The sequence below is a fragment of the Protopterus annectens genome, chromosome 14.part0, assembly GCF_019279795.1.
Source record: "Protopterus annectens isolate FY-2018-M chromosome 14.part0, PAN1.0, whole genome shotgun sequence".
Taxonomy (NCBI): domain Eukaryota; kingdom Metazoa; phylum Chordata; order Ceratodontiformes; family Protopteridae; genus Protopterus; species Protopterus annectens.
In genome coordinates, this window is record NC_056748.1 from 553,609,741 (window position 1) to 553,631,351 (window position 21,611).

Genomic DNA, 21,611 nt, shown 5'->3' on the forward strand with positions numbered 1-21,611 from the left:
GGAGATAGCACAAAGGGTGTAAATCAGGTGGAATGCAAAAAAAAACAGAGTGGCAATCAGTGGAAATCAGTGAAGATCTCAGAGGGGGTAAGTAATAATTCAAACTACCTGTAAAGTGAAGCAGAGAAGAGACAGCAAAGTTTATTAAGGTTGGGAGTGTGTCTTCACATTGACTTGCTGATTAGTAACCAGTTAGTGCACAGATTAGAGTAGGGAGATACATTAGCAATGAAGGGGAATGTATAGAGATGCAAATAAACAGGTGGGCCTCCAAGTGATACAAATAAGGCAGAAAGCACTGAGAGGGCTGCCTGATGGTTAATTTAGTCACAGGAATCTGAATTAAATGTATACTGTCTATTGGACAGTTAGGATTACCTGTACTAGCTGGGGGGGGGGGGGGGGACAAGGCTACAACAGTTTTATTAGCACGCTGAGAACTACTAAGAAATACTGCTAATGTAATAGCTTTACTCTCATAAAAGATACAAGTAGAATGCCTGGGTGGACTGACCCTGCTGTTGAGGCTCAAAATGTATATCCTTGTTTAGTTTGCAGTACTTATTCCTTCTTATACTGTATGGGTGGAGTGGTAGCCACAGACTGCAGACTTGCTTGAGTGTGCTCTGAAGAGAGAGAGAAAAAAAAAGAGAGGATGAAGCTAGTAGAAGGAGACAAAGATAGGTCAAAGGAAGTAATGCGGAGATAGGAGGGTGTAAAAGATACAATTCTGAGGATAGTGTGGATAAAGCAGGAGAGTAGATGCTACTGCTACAGTTTGAGAGTGCTTCAACAGTTACCATATCACAGTGCCATAACTTAGTTTGGAAACAGGTTAATAAATCATGCACAGTACATTTATCAGCCAATTATCCTGTGCATGCAGGAAAAGGAAAATGAACACTTAACAGCACAGCTGAATCAGTAGCAGAGACAACTGTAGTGCTAAATAATGTTTCTAACTCCAACACTGAGTCAATTAGATTTACATTACAGTTATAACAGCATGTTTAGTACAGCATAGTAGCATAGAGACAACATAGCTGCAGTGGTAGTGTCAGTAAAAACACAATTCCTGAATGACAGAATCAACCAGTTAAATAAACAAATAAGCAGATCAGTAGTCAGGAATCAGAAAAATGAATACTAGCTCTATAGATCCAAATACAGCAAAAAGTAAGTATTACGTTACAAATCTGAGCACTTTAAACAAATTCCTGAGGTCTAATGGCTTACCAGCAAGCAGAATGTAATTATTGAAGAGCTCTTGTGTCCAGGTGGGAGACTAAAAATTTAAAGATGGCTCCATACTCAGCAGGAGTCTAATATAGACTTAGTATTGGGGAGGGAGATAGCACAAGGGGTGTAAACCAGGTGGAATGCAAAAAAAAAAAAAAAAACAGAGAGGCAATCAGTGAAGGCCTCAGAGGGGGTAAGTAATAATTCAAACTACCTGTAAAGTGAAGGAGAGAAGAGACAGCAAAGTTTATTAAGGTTGGGAGTGTGTCTTCAATTTGACTTGCTGATTAGTAACCAGTTTGTTATTTGTGATTTGTAACCAGTTATTAGTAATACTGGCACTGCCCACCGCTGCTCATACGCACTGCTGTAGAGCAGCATACTATTATACCATTGCACATATACAAACTGGACATCAGCCACAGAGTCATTTTGGTGATTCAGAGATACATGAATATATTATCATTTCTGGCAAGATGTATACATGTGTTTTGCAAGTATAGAGACTGTAGTGCATGTATCCATACAAAATTTGGAATTTTTATGAAGTGGAGATAAGTATTCCAAACTATGCAGCAGATACTTTTTGAGGCTGCCAAGTAAACTGAGCATCTTGTGATTTGTATACTAAGGCGATGTCTATTAAAAGTTAAAGTATTTGTTAAATCTATGCTATCTTCATAAGAAGCAATAATCATTCTCATTTGTTGATATATAAACTCCACACTGATAGGAACCTGCCTGACTTACTGTTTCAGTTAAAATCTTTTATATAGATGAAAATTTGAAATACAGAACATTGCAGGGAACCTATAACTCTTATTAAGGTTGTCATAAAATATGTAGTCTACAGCAGTATTTTTCATGCCATAACTTATATTGTTGTTAAAAAACTTTGCTTGCTTTTTCAGCCTATGGGTATTTTCTCAATCCTTGAAGAGGAATGCATGTTCCCCAAAGCTTCTGACCAAACCTTTAAAAGCAAATTATATGACCAACATCTTGGCAAATCAAACAATTTCCAGAAACCAAAACCTACTAAGGGGAAGGCAGAGGCTCACTTCTCATTGGTACATTATGCTGGTGTTGTGGATTACAACATCAGTGGGTGGTTGGATAAGAACAAGGACCCCCTGAATGAGACCGTCGTCGGCCTGTACCAGAAATCATCACTGAAACTGCTGGCCTTCCTTTATGCTTCATACTCTGGTGGTGACGGTGGTAAGTAGCAACAATTTCTTAGCTGTGACACTGGTAAGCAGCAAATGTTTTTAACTGTGACAGTGGAAATTATTTTTTGTATTTATGTATGAGGCACATATATCTACAAAAATATACATACATGAGTGCATGCAAAAACAGACACACACACACACACACACACACACACACACACACACACACACACACACTAACTGGTCAACAGTAAGATATATGGAAGATAGCTAAATAAATATATACCATATTGTTAATATTTTGATAGTTGAAATCAAAAGAGAAAAAGATGAATAAAATGCAGAATGACATTGAGCTACATGTTATGTATTTCCAGTTTACTATATATTTAAGAACTCTGTACTGAAAAATATATTAAAGGATGAAGCAATACATAAAACCATTATATACAGTTATAATATTGCAATAAAATACCAGACAGTTCCAGCTAGCTCCATGGCACAGAGGGATGGAGCTCTGACTGCAGCCCAATTGACCAGTGTTTGATTCTGTAGTCCTGGCTATAGAGAAGCCAGACGGGGACGGAAAGAAGCGAAGGAGCATGACCAGTTTGTATTTCCCAGGGGAAGAATGCCAGATGCTAGAGACTGGATAAACCACTTCCTATGCCTAAGAAGAGAGGTTGGGCAAATATGTTAGCAATGTCCCTTGTGGAAGTGAGGGAATGACCAACAGAGATAGCTGATTGTACTTTCTCCTTTGGATTTGCAAGCCAAACATTCATTAGGAATGTAGGATAAGCTGAAAACCCTAAACCACACATAAAGGTTGTCTAAATGAGGGCTCCACCTGGTCAATAGTCGCCCTGGTGCTGGGGAGCAATAGGGCTGACTGGTTAGAAGGAGGATGCTGTTCCACAAGCAATGGAGGCAAACACTGTGAAAAAAACTGTTAATTCCACAAACTGATTTAGTATTTTCTTTTCACCGCAGGTGACTCTGGTGGTAAGAAGGGAGGTAAGAAGAAGGGTGCTTCCTTCCAGACAGTTTCTGCACTATTTAGAGTAAGTGTGATTCTGTTAAATCTAGATCTAGTTGATGAAGTGTTTAAATAAACATACATTGGTGAAAAAATTGTTGCAGAATTTTTAGCAAATATCATAAGTAGCAATCAAGAAGTTCTTAGCATTCTTTCAGAGTATATATAATATATAAACAAGTAAGTACAGTATATATGAATCTCAACACATCTAATTAAAATAAACTGTAATCAAAGTATGATGAATGAAATAATTTTATATTAATTTTATATTAATTTTATATTAAAAAGACATATAGACTTAGGATAGTTGGTAGGGGAATGTGTCTGTTAATTGCAACACTTGTCATTAAAACTGCTGTTTGAAGATCAAATGCTGACAAGATATTCACACATATATATATATATATATATATATATATATATATATATATATATACACACACACACACACATATGTATATATATATATATATATATATATATATATATATATATATATATATATATATATATATATATTTGGATCCTTATCAGTTGATTGAGTTTTCAGACCCTCAAAATTCATATGGTTGAAACCACATGAATGATTTTTTTAAAACTCAAAGCTCAGGACTTGAGATTGTGGTACAGCAAGGATTGGGAAATTTAACCTTTTCTTCACTGTAGTACAATTTTGGAGTTGGTATATATAATTGTTTGTTGGAAATCAGATGCCCCACATGTGAAAAATTAAGCAGGAAAAGTAAAGTGTAAAATGCACCTAGAAAATATCGATGTCTAGTTAGATTAATAATTTTTCTAAGCATATTTTCATACTTTAGAAGTATATGTACTTTGTTAAAAGTTTTAGAGTCCGAAAGAAAAAAAATAGTAATTTTAAATATTAACATTGATGTTTTACAGGAGAATCTGAACAAGCTGATGACAAACTTAAGAAGCACTCATCCTCACTTTGTAAGGTGCCTCATTCCCAATGAGACAAAGACACCAGGTAAATTATTCTCTACTAATCCAAATGATTGTACCCATGAATTTTGGCACAATGAATGAACTTATATCCCTGTGTATAAATTGTATAATAACTTTATATTTTCCCAAAGTGATGTACCTGTATACTACCTAAGAGTTGATAACCAAATGATGAATTAAGTGTTTAACAAAGTAGTACTGCTGATGTGACACACAGCCACTGTTTATAGTTTGGGTTTTCTGAATTGAAGCCAATTTTTGACATTTGCTGTAATCTTTTCTTTTATCCTAAAATATAATGCATTAACTGCTTAAATAATCAAAACAATCAAAACACTCAGTCTTACGTTTGGTTAGAGTACAGCTGCAATGCTTGATAGTTTTAAAATGTATAGAATATCTGATAGATTTGCATTGATGATTGTATAACAACTTTACATTAAAATCATGAGCCAATGTGCAGTTTTTAACTTTTGTTGTAAGCAGGATTAATTATACAAACTCTGAAGTTCAGGATTATCATAACATTTTATAATCAATATTGTGAAGAATCACAAAATATTAGATAAGTACCTTTGTAATAAGAACATTATTATAATTCCATTAGTATAAACTTTTGGTTTAGAAAATATATTCACTTTCCTATAATAATTTTCATATTTACACCATTATTATGGTGCTAAGTGAGGTTAAATAATGAACTAAGAAAATATAATGCATTAACTGCTTAAATAATTAGTATGTAATACTTTTTCCTTTGCAGATTTCTTGCAATGTGTTTGTAAACATAGAGATGCATTTTAGCTGATGGGTTACACACCTTGTACCTTTGCTACCATGCTTTCAATGTTACTGCTTTTGATCTTAAATAGTGTGTTTCTTATTATAATACTAGGGGCCATGGACCACCATCTAGTCCTGCATCAGCTGAGATGTAACGGTGTGCTGGAGGGCATTAGGATTTGTAGGAAAGGATTCCCAAGCCGAATCTTATATGGTGACTTCAAACAGAGGTATATGTAACAAAATAACTTTTGTCTGTTTAGTAAGACCTGCCTGTGGTATAAAATAACAAAATATCATGTTCTTTACTTTTGAAATAACAGATACAAGGTGTTAAATGCCAGTGCAATCCCTGAAGGACAGTTTATTGACAGCAAGAAAGCAAGTGAAAAGCTACTGGGTTCCATTGATGTTGACCACACCCAGTACAAATTTGGGCACACTAAGGTAAAGTACTATAATGTCTAATCCTTTCTAAGGTTTGTCTTGTAGCTCCTTTATCAAACTCCATTTTGTCTGAAAAGGGTTACAATTGAACTAAATATATAAATATTTCATGTGAAGTAATGAAAATCTCACTTATTAGTATAGTTTGAGTTCTTAAATTTTTAAGATATCCATTTCATTGCATTTATTTATTTATTTTAATCAAGTCACTAGGTAAACCCAACATGGATCCTGACCTTCTTGTAAAGATAATACAATAACACTTTAATACTCTGTTACAGAGTCTCTTTTTGTATGTTTGAATTGACTTTAAGACACAAGGTAGGTATAAAATAGCTAATATAAAACATACACCAAATCAGGAAGTAGTTAAAGCAGCAAATGTGTTATGGTATGAGATGTTCATACAAGACAAACACAAAAATATTTAAAAAAAATTAACTATAGTAGCAAAACATGTCTTTAAGTGTTGAAAATATATAGCAGATATTAGCTGGCTAGTTAATATCATTGAAGTATAAGTGTCTAGAATTAGTTATTACTGTCAAAGATCGTATACATTTATGCATTATTTATTAATATACAAAGTATGCCAATTATACACAACTCCTATTTGTGTTAGATATGCCTATTATATACAACTCCTGTTTGTGTCATATATTTCAAACAGTGCAATACAATGTAATCGTCTATTTGACAGTTGATTTATCGGGTTCCTACTAGATGACCAAAGATGCATTCTTTCGAATGTGTCTTGGTCGAACTTGAAAAGACGAAAAGGCAAAATGACGAAGTGGCATATAAGTGAATTCTTTCCCTGGGAAAGAAATCGCTCGGCCACGTCCATTACTTTGCCATTTTTGTTACTGTAGTGCAATCTCAGAGTTGGTATATTTGGTATATTTAAGTATGGGGGGTATGGAAAAAAATCGCTGTTCTAAGCGTTTAAGTTTGTAAGCTTTCGCTTACATGGGGGTCAATAAATCACTGTTCGCTTTTCTAAGCGTTCAATGATTTAATATAGACCCGGTTTATCACTGTCAAATCCTTATGAGACATTCAATTAAAGAGCTATAAAATTGCTGTTAGCAGCACAGTAGTGCCATAGTAGATTTATAAATTAGAGTATACCAATGATACTTTAAATGCTGAGTTACTGTGAGCAGTGTAAAATGATATAGAAATTTATAGCATCCTGACATCATTCCACGACAAGAGACACTAATTCAATTGAGTGAGAACCATAGGCTAGCTTACCAATGTCATAAATCCATAGTAACTCCACACCAGTAACCAATTGCTGAGTATCTGTACTGGCTGGTTTTGTATTTAGGTTTGTGTGCTTTGAAGGTACAAGACAACTGATTCTGTAATATTGCAGAACATTGGGTGTAAATCACTTTGCAAGAGTTTGTAAGACACTGAATTGTGTGATAGTGCTTCCATCCTCTCTTGGTAGCTTACATTTTTCAGGCTGGTGATCTTCTTCAGGAGCCTTTGGGTCTAGTTGTTTTATATGTCAAGTGAGGTATATCCTGAAAGGAGCATTGTACTCAGTAATTGTCCTAATCAATGCTGAATATAAAGGAATGATTACATTTTAAGATATAGTTGATAAACCTTTGGCAATTAGCTACATAAGCAGAAGGACTTTCAGACTACTCTTGTCAAATGAAGATTAAAAGATGGGAACTACCAACCCAAGTACTAAGGTCTCTAATTTCTCTAATTACATTTTCATGTTATGGTGGGTTATTGTTGATACTATATGTTGAAGTGAGGATTGGTTAACCAAATGTAATGATATTTCATTTTTTACATTTAATTTCAGCCAATTTTCAGTGCGCTGGGTATTTCTGAGTGTCCTTTCTTGATGAAAAATTGCTTTATTAAAACACATTCCTTCAAACAGACCAGATAGTTGTAGAATTCCATGAATATACTGCACAAGGAAATTAATTTCATCCACCCAATATATGAGAGGTATGTTGCTCCAGTAATCGACCACTGGAACAGAAGTACACGCGATGGTACAGGGCAGTTAATATTAACTGTTAGGCCACACTGACAGCTAATAGGAGGTACAATGACCCTGAAAAATGAGGAAAATAACACATCAGAACTTTTTGAATCCACAATCAAACATGCACTGGTAATGTTTAGGGTTCTACTGGATAAGGACAAAATACATTCTAAGAAGACTGGTGCACATGCTGTATATGTTGGGAAAAGCATAAAGACACCAAGGGCATAACAAAGATTCTACGTTTATAAAATTGCACTTAAATCAGAGACTGAATAAGACAGCAAAACATTTGGCACATCCTCTCTTTACTGTTTTCAGGCTTACATGAGATAACTAAACTATTCTGAATGCCTGTGCCAAATTTCAGACATTGTAAAATACCTGAATTAGCCTAATGACAGTATATTTCATTAAATGCCTTTACAACTTGTAAATTATTCACTGTGAATCAATGCCTTGCATTGCTCTGTAGGACTTCAATGGCCATTTATAACATTACCTTTATTAAGAGAAAATGGTATATTTCAGATAATGCACAACATACGGCATAACTTATTTTGTACTGGCAGCAACCAAACAGTAGTTTTAAAAACTATGCATTATTGTGCTATTCCCTTCGTCTGGCTCACTTGCCTGTCTGATTGTGTACTGGTCTTCCTATTAATGCAGCTGCATGTCTGAACATTAAGCATTTCCTTCGTGATTTATAGACATTGTTTCTTAATCACTGCATTTTTTTGTATTATTAGGTGTTTTTCAAAGCCGGCCTTCTGGGTACTCTAGAAGAGATGCGAGATGAGAAACTAGCTCAACTTATGACCCGTCTTCAAGCTCTTTGTAGGGGATACCTGATGAGAGTAGAATTCCAAAAAATGATGGAGAGAAGGTAAATAGATAGATATAAAATGACGCACTATAATATAATTTTAAATGAGCAGTATGCTAAGTGATTTAAAATGAATATGTTAAAATCAACTTCTTTTCCCCAATCTGTTGGGACCATGAAGTTTGATATATGATTTCAGTGAATATAAGGGGCAGAAGTCACTATAATAAAATAAAGAATTACTTTTCCTGTGATGGGAACTGGCCTGTCAACTTGTCATTTAAATAAATCAAATCCATTTCATTTATCAAGAATACTGCTCAACAAATATTATTCCTTTTTTTCTGCTTGAATTCTCTTCGTAACATTAGGATTACTAAGGATGCTGATTTTGTATTTTAGCAACTATTTCTTCTAATTGAATAGCAGTTTCTTTATATAAAATGGCTTCTGTTTCTTCTTAGGGAGTCTATCTTTGCTATACAGTACAACATTCGTTCATTCATGAATGTAAAAACATGGCCTTGGATGAAACTGTTTTTTAAGATTAAACCTCTGCTGAGGAGTGCAGAAGCCGAAAAGGAGATGCAAAACATCAAAGAGGAGTTTGAAAAGACCAAGGTGGGGCTTGCTAAATCTGAAGCAAAAAGAAAAGAACTTGAAGAGAAAATGATTGCCCTCCTACAAGAAAAGAATGACCTCGCCTTACAAGTGCAGTCAGTGAGTATTATAAATGTGGTATGATTTATTTTAATCATTCCATTCTTTGCCCAGTGAAGCAGTGTTAAGGTTTTACAGTCTGGGAATGAAAGAAGCGTCATATTAAAATCTCACAACTGAACAATGGAGTAATAGGAGTAATAGGAGTGCTGTTGAGTAAGCATGCGCCAACCTCAAGTCACACTGAACCTTTGCTACTACAATTTACAGCCTTCATTTTTTTTTTGAAAAACCCATGATTGGAAATACTTTTACATTTTTTTCCTGAAATTAGGTTTGTATTAAAAAATGCTTGACACAAATTGTATTGTGGATGTGAGTAAGCAAGCCTTGTTTCGCAAACTATATATTCTTTCACTGATGCTTATCAAGTTTAATATCAAATAAAAAACTAACATAGCTAACAAAATAAAATCACTTTGCTTCTTCACAAGTCACTGAAATTGCATAAATGAGAAAATGTTAGATTCTTAGTGTTTTCATGTTATGCCAGTGTCAGAATATAAAATGTCACTAAGAAATTAATCTCTAGAGCATGTATGATTGTACTGAATCTGAATGCTAGGCCTACTTGATTTAATTTGTTTTCCTACTTACCTGGCAAATGTTGACTTGAAGTGATTTGATCTTCAACTTTTTGCAGTAGGTTAAACACTTGTGGAATAACTTTAATTCACCTCTGTCTGTTCCAAAATAATTTTTCTACCCCAATCTTAAGCACACATTTCCCTAATTTTTAATGCATGCATTCTTTTCAGCTCACAATGTATATATTTTCCCAGCTGCTCATAGCTTTTTTGTGTGTGCATTGCTCTCCTTGCAGAAGGTAGATTCCCTTTTTATTGTGGTAATCAGAACTAACAGTACTTCTGCTGGTGCCTAGAAAGTGTACTGTAGTCGAATATCATTATGTAAGACGTGTCATTCTTTATATGTTACAAAACGTAGCTGGACTGTTTGATTGTGTGTACGTGTGTGTGTGGGGGGGGGGGGGCACATGAATGAGTCTCCATATCATTTGTTAATGGAAAGCTATACAGTGTATTATTACCTCTTACTTTAATATTTGTTGCTCGGAATATTGATCAAATGATGATTTATGAACTTTTTCTGTTTTAGCTGCATCTTGTTCATGAGTGGGACTCAGAAAATATTTTCTATAGCTGAATGACACATTGCACTGACCTAGCCCAAAATGCTGAATGGCAGTCATTTGTAAAGGGGGCTACAAACAGCACCCTCATGAATAACTAATTAAGGTGTTAAGCTGCACAATGCCATGTTGTTGAGTGTCATTGCCCTTAGCAACATGTCACCATGCTGGTGTTGGCTAGTGGAAATCCTTTGCTGTGACTCAGCACATGACCAAGAAGTTAAAATTTAGCAAACTAGAAAACTGACCAAACAGCTGTAGCTCCACAGATCAACTTCTGCAGCTTTACGGCAGATACCTACAATATATACATATACTTTGACTTGATACTCTAATAAATTTAGTGCACAATGCCAAGTCAGAGATATAACTCCACACTGCATTCCTAGGTTCATGATTCTTTCACTTCAACTCCCTCAGAAGATAAGAGCAAACAGTTTGTAATGAGTTTTGCAAGTTGTTTATGCTTCGTTACCATGTTTTATATGTCTCTGGCAGCCATGTTTTCTAGTGATTGGCTGCAAATCCCCCAGCTTACTAAATGCTAGATTTTCTGAATGTGTCCCAATCTACTCATCATTTCTCATGGGTATGGTAAGCATTGCACTCTGAAGGGTCTGGCATATTTAGCTAATGGTTAATGTTAAAATGGATTAATTTAATGAGACCTACAGCTGGATGCTTCATAGAAGGATAACACTTTCACTAACAAAGATGTGGTAAACAAGTAATTCACTTTAATGGGCAAGAAAGGGTCTTAGGCTTTGCCAAAATGAGAATGTGTCAGAAGATTTATGTTAAAGCCCTGAAATTACAGAACATTTTTAAGTCTTTAAAATATGGAACATAATCATGACATGCATTCATAGTTAGAGACATATCCAAAATTCACACCTCATTTTCATTCTTAAATTGAAAATATAGACAAATTTATTAATTGCACTGATAAAATATTTGAAAATAAAACTGATACTTAAACAGTAATTTGTTACAGTTTACTGTTTTGCAACATAATATTACCTGGCACAATTTTACATATGCCTTGCAGTAACTTTAAAAATGTATTTCGTTAACAGGAAGCAGAAACTCTTGCTGATGCTGAGGAGAGATGTGAGGGACTCATTAAAAACAAAATACAACTTGAGGCCAAACTGAAAGAGGCAATGGAGAGGCTTGAAGATGAGGAAGAATCAAATGCAGAACTAACAGCGAAGAAAAGGAAGCTGGAAGATGAGTGCTCCGAGCTAAAGAAAGATATTGATGATATGGAACTTACCCTGGCAAAAGTGGAGAAGGAAAAGCATGCCACTGAAAACAAGGTATGTTTTGCTTTTGGTGAGATTGCAAATTTTGTGATTTTCAAGAAAGTGAATATAATGCACCATTTGTCATAAGGGTTTCTAAACATATCACTCAACTTGACAGACCTCAGAGATTCATAAATAAAAAGTTCAGTGGCCTCAAAAATCTTTGCTTTCAAGACAGTTTGTCATCTCTCTGTTGGTCTCTCTCTCTCTCTCTCTCTCTCTCCTCCTATACCTTCACGGAACAAATGGTACCGGAAATACCCAGTTAAAGAAACTAAACCTTCATCAACAGATGAATAAGACACATTGGCATGATGGATATTAGTCTCTTGCTATATATTTATATATATAAGTCCCTATCAGTGATTAAGTTTTCAGAAACTCAAAATTCATATGGTCGAAACCATATGATCGAGTTTTTGAAAAATCAATACTTTTGAATGGAGATTACAGCACAGTGCGGATCTGGAAATTTACCCTTTTCTCACTGCAGTGCAATCTCAGAGCTGGTATATATAATTTGCAGAGGGTGTTGGGGTGCAAGGGGGATTGACCCCCCTGCAAAAATGTAAAAAAAGGTAGATATTTGTGGGGGGGTTTTTTGATGTTCGAGCTTTTCAGAAACACAATCATATGGTCTCGACCATACGACTTTTAAGTTTCTGAAAACTCGATCGTCTGACATAGACCCATATACATTATAAATATATATATATATATATATGTGTGTGTGTGTGTGTGTGTGTGTGTATACACACACACACACACACACACACACACACACACACACACACACACACACACACACACACACACGCACACACACACACACACACACACACACACACATACATACACACACACACACACACACACACACACACACACACACACACACACACACACACACACGTACCCAGGTGTTTGTGAGCATGAATGTGTGTCTAATCTGGAATATAAAGAAATGAATGCAACTACTGCTGCTGGTTACAGAAAAAAAAAACTTTTTCATACAAAATAAACATTAATGCTCTGTTTAGGAAATGAACAACTCAAGACTGTAAGTTATTTCTAGATACAATGAAAGCATAAATGCTCCCTGTAATTGAACAGAGGTTGTTCTTTCTTAGGTTAAAAACCTCACTGAAGAAATGACCTCACTAGAGGAAACTATTGCTAAACTGACAAAGGAGAAGAAAGCCCTTCAGGAAGCCCATCAGCAAACACTGGATGATCTACAAGCAGAAGAGGACAAAGTCAATACTCTGACCAAGGCCAAATCCAAACTGGAGCAGCAAGTAGATGATGTAAGTGTCAAAACATGCATATTTATAAGTATAATAGATTGAGGCGCATCTATACATGCAGATATGTATGTTTGCATGTGCATACACATGCATGCACATATATAAATATGCCTGTGATTTTGTACATTGTGCTTTATACATGCATTATTTATGAGACCCTAACTAAATATGCTCATAATTGCTTTAGCTTGAAGGGTCCCTGGAACAAGAAAAGAAGCTTCGCATGGACCTGGAAAGAGCAAAAAGAAAACTTGAAGGTGACTTTAAGTTGGCTCAAGAAACTATGATGGATTTAGAAAATGACAAACAGCAGCAAGAAGAAAAACTAAAGAAGAAAGAAGTTTATTTTATTTTACTTTATTTCTTTTTTTAATTTAAACTGACCCACTAGTGTTTGAGCAGTGTTGGACAGCACCTTTCTTGACAGGGAAGGTGAAAGGCAACACCACAGGGTAACCCTCCCACCAGTGAAGACTATGAGAAGTGAGACCCGTTGCATCCACATTTGTGGGGAAACAGTTGTAATGCTCTGTGAATGGCAGTATGTGAGTGATGCATTGCTGTCATTATAGGTTCACTCCAGAACATATTACAGACTAACAGTTCCTATGCCAATTCTGTTACAGGCTTCCTTGTTTGTTTCCCTTTACAGAGGGATACAGACGCAATAGCCCTAAGATGATTTTCTCCTATACAAGGGGTAGAGATGCCCTGTGAAACAGCATGCCAGAATATCACCTGCACTAGGAGAATGCAAGACAAAGACTCCCAAAGGGGTTAGCAAATGATGTTGGACTACAGTTGTGGACAAACAAAGCAAGCAAGGAAGGAAACAAGTGGTACTTACAGCAGAGTGAACTGTATCCAGTGATCATAGCATTCTTAACATACCAATCTTAACATTTCATTTCACAGGAAAGAATTTGAGATCAGTCAGTTGCAGAGCAAAATAGAAGATGAACAAGCCCTTGGTTCTCAGCTACAAAAGAAGATTAAAGAACTTCAGGTGAGCACCTCAACGTGAATTTGTATCTTTGTAATATATAACGTTTTTAAACATCTTAATTATAGAATTCTATCAGAATATATGAATAAGCTAATAAAGGTTAGAGAAAAGCATACTACTTTACCAAACATTTTATTAAAATTACTGCTCAGTCTTTTGGTGTTCCAGTATAATACTGTTATAGTAATTTACAATTATCTTTAACAGCATGGGTTCTGTGCTGTTAATTTCATAGAGTGTTGGTTAAAGTTACTGATGGATAACATTGGCTCATTTAAGAATACAGGCATCTGTATTCATATTTCATCATGTGGATAACGCATTACTACCTAAATATTAGCACAGTGGGCATATTGTAGCAGTCGGCATATATTTTACAAACTACAGCAGAAGTAGCGTAGAAGCTTAAAGAGGGGTGCAAGTACTAAATGCCTATAAAATCCACATCATTTACTCTTTGCAAAAGAAAACACATGAATGAGTTTATAAATAAAATTAGGTTTGGTATTTGCAGTGTAACAAGTCTGCTGAAAACTCAAAACATTCTAAAAATAAATTATTGATAAAGGATATTAACTTTTAGGCACGTATTGAAGAACTTGAAGAAGAAATAGAAGCAGAACGTGCAGCTCGTGCAAAAACTGAAAAGCAAAGAGCTGATCTGGCTAGAGAGCTGGAGGAGATCAGTGAGCGACTAGAGGAAGCTGGTGGAGCAACATCAGTCCAGATTGAAATGAACAAGAAACGGGAAGCAGAATTCCAGAAACTGCGTCGGGATCTTGAGGAGGCTACCTTGCAGCATGAAGCTACAGCTGCTGTTCTTCGGAAGAAACATGCTGACAGTGTTGCAGAGCTTGGGGAGCAAGTCGACAACCTGCAGCGTGTTAAGCAGAAACTGGAGAAGGAAAAGAGTGAACTGAAGATGGAAATTGACGATTTAGCAAGTAACATGGAATCTGTTTCAAAAGCAAAGGTAGAATTCACTTTTATTTGCAATGGCAGTGTAAAAATTGTAACTTAAACCTTGAGTCAGTGTGATAAAAATTCTGCTTGCTGTTTTGTAACAGGCAAATCTTGAGAAGTTGTGCCATACAGTGGAAGATCAGTACAATGAATCAAAAACAAAGAATGAAGAAAACCAACGTTTGATTAATGACATGAATGTTCAAAGAGCTCGACTACACACAGAGAACGGTGAGTTTTGTTAACCAGTAGATGTGCAAAGCTGAATATTACTGTTGTTTTTGTACAGTGCAAAACAATTTAAGACTTCCAAATAAAAATAAGTATTTTACTAGCAGATGTTACACATTTGGTAGAAGTGCTATATGAGCTCAGCTGAGCTGCTATAAAAGTACTCTTCATGTCTGACCTGTATAGATCATAAGCTTTAAAACAGAAGGAGTGGGACTTATCCATTCCTACCTTGTCTTTCTTTTACATTAGATCTGACTAAACACTGCAGTAATATAAAAAATACATGCTGGCTGAGCTTTAGCTTTTGGTTCCCTGGGCAACCCACCTATTTGCCCTCCTATACACACACTGTTTATAAGTGATTATAGACTGCTTGTAAGCTGTTTACAAAACTATTCTTTTTTAAGGTAGATGGTTTGTTATCTCCCTTTAAAAACTTCAGCAGTTCAGTATTTACAAGCAGTCTATATGCAGTTGCAACCACTAAACAACAGCTTATAAACTGACATTGTTTTTCGGAAACTCATTCAGTAACTCATAGAAGTTGGCACATGGGGCATTTCCTGTGTTACTCTGTGGTCATGCTTTTAAAATACACACTTGTGGTCTTAAAAATGGAGGTGTCTCATTACATCTTACCAAAGTATAATGACACCACGGTTACGAGACAGATGGTAAATGCTGTGGATCAATAGCGTTTTACTCCTTCAGTGCTATATTATAATATTCCTGCTTAGTTACAGAGTTTTATTTGTAATATATTAAATGTACTATTAACTAATCCTGAGGGCTCGCATTAAATTATTTTCAACTTTTATACTGTACATGGTACACATTGTAATTAAAATCAATACACAGTCACCTTCTTCATTAATGCCTGCATTTGAAAATTTGTACGTGGTACAAATTCTAATTAAATCAGTATGTCAACACTTGTTATTAATGCCTTAGAAAGCATAAGTACTATTTTTTTATGAAATTTTTATTTTTATGACTTCTCCTGTTCCTCCTTATTTCATAAAATTGAAATTCTAGTATAAAGGTTTTGACAGAATATATCCATAACAGTACATTCTTGAAACGAGCCAATGCCTTTGTTGGAAGTTCAGATCAGTACTGAAAACTGAAGATTTTTATTATAATTATTATTTTGCTCTTAGGTAGTATGTTAGTACAGTCAGATAAGTCTGCAGAACTAAGTTTACTATATGTTTATATTTAAGTTGCTCTCAATATGACACCACTGATTATTTTTAAAAGGGGAACTTACTCGGCAAGTGGAAGAGAAAGATTCCCTGATTTCCCAGCTTACAAGAGGCAAGCAAGCTTTCACTCAGCAAGCTGAGGAACTGAAGAGGCAGCTTGAAGAAGAAGTTAAGGTACTTCATCTAAGACTGTTAACTATATTTTACTAATAGAAGTCAGGCAGAACTGTAAACTGTGTAAAGTGAATGTTTTTATTTAGTAAGGTTCATTGTAATGGTTTCTAGTACTATATTAAACAAAAGACAAATATTATATACATAGTATTCCATGAAGAAAAACGTGACAGGAATATTTTTTATGATGCCTTTAGCCAGGAGGATAAGCAGAGTTTTCATGCAAGGCTTTGGGGTGGTTTTAAAACCAGAGTAAAAATGAAATTTTTGTTTTTTTATTTCCATATTAATTGCCATATTGTTTCTATGGTATTAACAAGTTAATACAAATGAATAAATCATCCTTTAATATTTCTGCTCTAGCATGTTTTTCTGTTGAGGCGACAGAGTAATTAATTTAATTTTAAGCTTCAATTTAGCATTTTAGGATGTGCACAATGTAGGCATACCTATCCCCTGAACATTTTTGCTGTAACCCTAAATAGAGATATGCAGCTTACAAAAAGAACAGTCGATGTTTCACAAAATGTGAAGTTTCTGGATTATATTTCCATTCATATACATATCCAGTAGTCTAGAATTTAAACAGGAATATGTCAGCCAAAAGATCACTATCTTAAAACATGGAGAAATAAAGACACTGAAGAAACCATAGAATAAACTTGGAGAATTTATGGGATTTAATAAAGCCATTAAAACTCTTGTAGGATTACACAAATAGGGTATACAAGAAGTCACAAATAATAATAGTCATAACCATTTACTCCTAATTTTTGTAACATTTTTAAGGCTAAGAATGCCTTGGCTCATGCCTTGCAATCTGCCCGCCATGACTGTGACCTGCTCCGGGAACAGTATGAAGAGGAACAGGAAGCTAAGGCTGAACTTCAGCGATCATTGTCTAAGGCCAATGGTGAGGTCGCTCAGTGGAGAACAAAATATGAAACAGATGCCATTCAGAGGACAGAAGAACTTGAGGAGGCAAAGTAAGTAACTGTATTTGTTTCCCCTGACATGTCCAGCTACGCAAGATTTTCAAGCAAGATTACACAACAGCCTAAAAGGGAAGGTGGGTTACTCACATAATAATGCTTTAAAATATGGATCAAATTCCAGGGTAGTGAATCCTTAAGTGTAAGATACATCAAACACTTCCGTAAATCTTTAAAATAACTTTTAGAATACACCAGTAATTCCAGCCTTAAGTTATACATATTACACTTCAAACTTTAATTTATGCTGCAATTTATTTATCTTACTTTATCGACTAACTTTTATTTTATCATCAGAAGTGCATTATATTGAGGTAAAGTGTAGCTCATACTTCTGTATACTGAGCTATGCTTTCTGTTTTTAATATAGTACTGCATTTATATTAGCTTATCTGGTGCAGTGAAAATTATTTTCTCAATATGTTTCTGTATGTGACATAACCACATTATTGTTTATGACCTGGGATGTGCATATACCAGTCTACTTCTCAGATAAATTAGTTAATAGACACATTAACAAACAGCATTCCAGCTGAGTCTACGTAACATGCCATTGAAGCAAATAAATGCTGATCACATACTCAAAGGGCAAGGGTAGCACCTCACCAAAAGCATTGTAACCGTCCTGTGATATTCCTTTACAAATACTGCCATACATCAATATTGTCCCTGGGTACAGTGCCTTATCGTCCTGCTGTCTCTGGTCTCCCCTGAACTTGTAACAACCCATGAGGATATGCTATCATTTAATATGTATTCATTAGTGGCAGACCACAGCTCACAGCTATGTGCTGCTTACTATAGCAGTCATGGATTTATAATGTAAATGGCACAGAGTATGCATACACATCTTTTTGATGGGACTGTTTAAGAGTTTGTTATGCATTTGGTATGTTTCATGGTACTAAAGCTCCAGCTTATATAACTGTGGTTCTCCATGCATACATAGCATTTTGCAACTACCTTTAAAGATCCATGCCTTTTCCTTGAGATCTAGTCTGTTGAATCTCAGTTAACTAATGGCATTTCATTAAACTGGCATATTCTTCATAAGCCATCTAATCAACTGGGATAATACTCAATAAACTTGTGTACCCAGAAAGAATGGAAGTCTATACACTGAAAAGTATTTTCCTTTCCTATATGGTGGTGTAACTTCAGATTTAGGATGTGTATGTAATGGGGCATCAGAAGTCCAGCTCCTACAGGTTACACAGGAGGCCTTGCCCCCTGAAAAACACATGTTGTAAATGCTTTTCTATATACAACTAAACTATTGTGTGGCTTTTTATGCTTATCAAGAAAACAAGTCCTCAGGTTCTGCTATCATTGAGTTGATCCTCTTGATGAGTGCATTTCAGTGAGGTTGGAAACCTCCAACCTGTTCATGAGCAGGAATGGAACCCATGCATAGTCTAAGACAGATAATGTACTAACTCACACTAGACTCCTGTCTTACATCAAAAGCACCTATTCATAATGAGAAGCCCTCTGTTCCATAGTATAAATCCTGTAATACTCAAACATACATCAATCAGTATAACCCCTTCTGGAATGCAAATCGCTGACAACCTTTTCTGCAAATCTTCAGTGTCATCACATAAAATGTTTTCTGTAGGTGTCCTCCTAGGTGTTATATGTCCTCATTAGCCTTATCTTTGTTTAGACAGAACACGGTGAAGTGCATGCAGATACGTTATGTAACGGTGTAGTAGCTTGAGACATTACGTTTGGCAGCTTCTTAAAACTGAATGTGTCAAGGAGAGGGAGATGATAATTTATGCCGGAAGTCCACAAAACATCATCTTTTACAACTTTGGCTGAGTTTTAGATGTGAATGCTTTAACTATGAGAAAGGAATAAGGGGATATATTTCAGAATATGCTAACAATGGCTAAAGGAAAAGAAGAATGGTATAATCCAAACATACATACATGAATGAAATGTGCTGCTTGTGCTTTGAAGATCCAACATGGCTCTGTACCTTTGGCTTATGTTTGCCTGTGGAACTTAACGTGCCACTGAGCACTGCTCAGTCTCTTGGACAATGGATGGTAACATTCCCTATGACATGGAAACATGATAAGCCACATGATGCCTTACTGAATGTCATACAACAATGCCATGAGCAGCTGAGACTGTACAGAATCATTCTTGCACTACATACTCTCTTTGAAGTTTATGCCACAGCCAGCAGTTGTAAATTACTCATATGTTAATATATTTATGAATGCAAACCTGGGAATCTTTAAGACTTATACACATAATATTCAAATTTGATATTTAATTAGATTGCTTGTTATTTTAGCATCTGAGGAAGAGGATAAATGCTTTAATATTCAAAGTCACATTAAGTATTATATTTGTAATCCTGTAATATCTCCCTCTTCCTTTACATGCATGTGCATATACACATATGTACATGTACGTTGGAGTCTGTAGGTGTAAGCACCACTATATTTATATCTGCACCTATGATTTACATATTTGTGTACATGCGTGCAATCACATGCATGTGTGTGTGTGTCTGTCTGTTGTATTTGTGAGTATGTACAGGTTAGCTTATTTGAGATCATGCCTATCTTTAACAGGAAAAAACTTGCTCAACGTCTACAAGAAGCTGAAGAACAAATTGAGGCTGTAAATTCCAAGTGTGCTTCACTAGAGAAGACAAAAGTGAGGCTACAAGGAGAAGTTGAGGATCTTATGCTTGATGTAGAAAGAGCAAATTCAGCTGCTGCTGCCCTGGACAAGAAGCAAAGGAACTTTGATAAGGTAATATTGTAATGTTTTTATGACTAACAACTGTCACTGATCTGCAACAGGTACAGAGATACATTAAATAAATATATTGTTTACAGGTTCTTGCAGAATGGAAACAGAAATATGAGGAGAGTCAGGCAGAGTTAGATGCAGCCCTAAAAGAGTCACGTTCTATTGGTACTGAGCTCTTTAAGGTGAAGAATGCCTATGAAGAATCTTTGGATCAGCTTGAAACTCTGAGACGAGAAAACAAGAATCTGCAACGTAAGTTATCAAATGACACTTGTTTATATAGCTACAAAACCATCTGACAAAGTAATAACATTGATGTACCTATATATTTAAATACTTTTTTGTTTTGGATACATTTCCTTTTAAATCAAAAGATTATGTGCAAATGATATATGAACCTCTGCACACTGTAATCCTACCACTCAAACATAGTCTCCAAATAATGATATCACAGAAGTGTCGTGTACAAAGACTGATAAGTCTTTGATGAGTCTTAAAGAAAATGCATGCTGAGCATTGAAGATTCAGTTACTTTTTTGTCCATTAACATTTTTTCAGAAAGAGTTACTATGTGCCTAAAGGTAATGTTGTCCTACTTAGCTGCCTCACTAGGTGCTTGTAACACTATGTCATAAATGTATATGTCACTGGAGTCATGACATATCTCTCAGCTACTGTTATAATGCCATTATTTGCTCTGTTGGAACAAAGATATTAGCCATTGCCTAAAAAATGCATACAGGGCGAGTACTGCCTCCATTTTGTATAAAAAGTCATGCAGGGCAAGTACTGCCTCCATTTTGTATAAAAAATCATACAGGGCAAGTAGTGTCACTGATTTGTATAATCTTTTGGGTCTATAACATTAAATACTGAAAACCCATTGCTTTCTAAATATTAATGAAATAGATGTGCCATGAATGCATTAAAAGACATATTAAAGAGATTTGTTGTTGTCTAAAATGTAACTTGTTTTTAAATAATATTTACAATTATCTGCACTGTTTTACATTTCCAGAGGAGATATCTGATTTAACTGAGCAGATTGGAGAATCTGGCAAATGTATCCATGAACTAGAAAAAGCCAAAAAGCAGGTTGAGCAAGAAAAATGTGATATTCAAGGTGCATTAGAAGAAGCTGAGGTAACTACTTTATATAAGAGTAAACAATACATCTTTCTGTTGAAATTCCAATTTCAGTCTTCAGAACAGTGAGGCTAATACCTACAGAGAGAGAGAGACACTAAATGTATTATAAATACATTATA

General features: G+C 35.4%; 1 protein-coding gene across 1 annotated transcript in view; it reads left to right on the forward strand.

Annotated features, from left to right (window-relative positions):
* LOC122789097 (myosin-4-like) overlaps positions 1–21,611 on the forward strand; it is a 48,024-nt gene that overhangs the window by 17,309 nt on the left and 9,104 nt on the right. The window contains exons 15-32 of the mRNA XM_044056297.1: positions 2,151–2,460; positions 3,408–3,478; positions 4,360–4,447; positions 5,321–5,438; positions 5,532–5,655; positions 8,431–8,567; positions 8,972–9,227; positions 11,457–11,699; positions 12,818–12,994; positions 13,182–13,327; positions 13,910–14,000; positions 14,584–14,973; positions 15,068–15,194; positions 16,458–16,576; positions 17,366–17,562; positions 20,160–20,343; positions 20,430–20,595; positions 21,362–21,486. Of these exons, the coding sequence (XP_043912232.1) occupies positions 2,151–2,460; positions 3,408–3,478; positions 4,360–4,447; positions 5,321–5,438; positions 5,532–5,655; positions 8,431–8,567; positions 8,972–9,227; positions 11,457–11,699; positions 12,818–12,994; positions 13,182–13,327; positions 13,910–14,000; positions 14,584–14,973; positions 15,068–15,194; positions 16,458–16,576; positions 17,366–17,562; positions 20,160–20,343; positions 20,430–20,595; positions 21,362–21,486 (3,069 nt within the window). The remainder of the gene's footprint in view (positions 1–2,150; positions 2,461–3,407; positions 3,479–4,359; positions 4,448–5,320; positions 5,439–5,531; positions 5,656–8,430; positions 8,568–8,971; positions 9,228–11,456; positions 11,700–12,817; positions 12,995–13,181; positions 13,328–13,909; positions 14,001–14,583; positions 14,974–15,067; positions 15,195–16,457; positions 16,577–17,365; positions 17,563–20,159; positions 20,344–20,429; positions 20,596–21,361; positions 21,487–21,611) is intronic.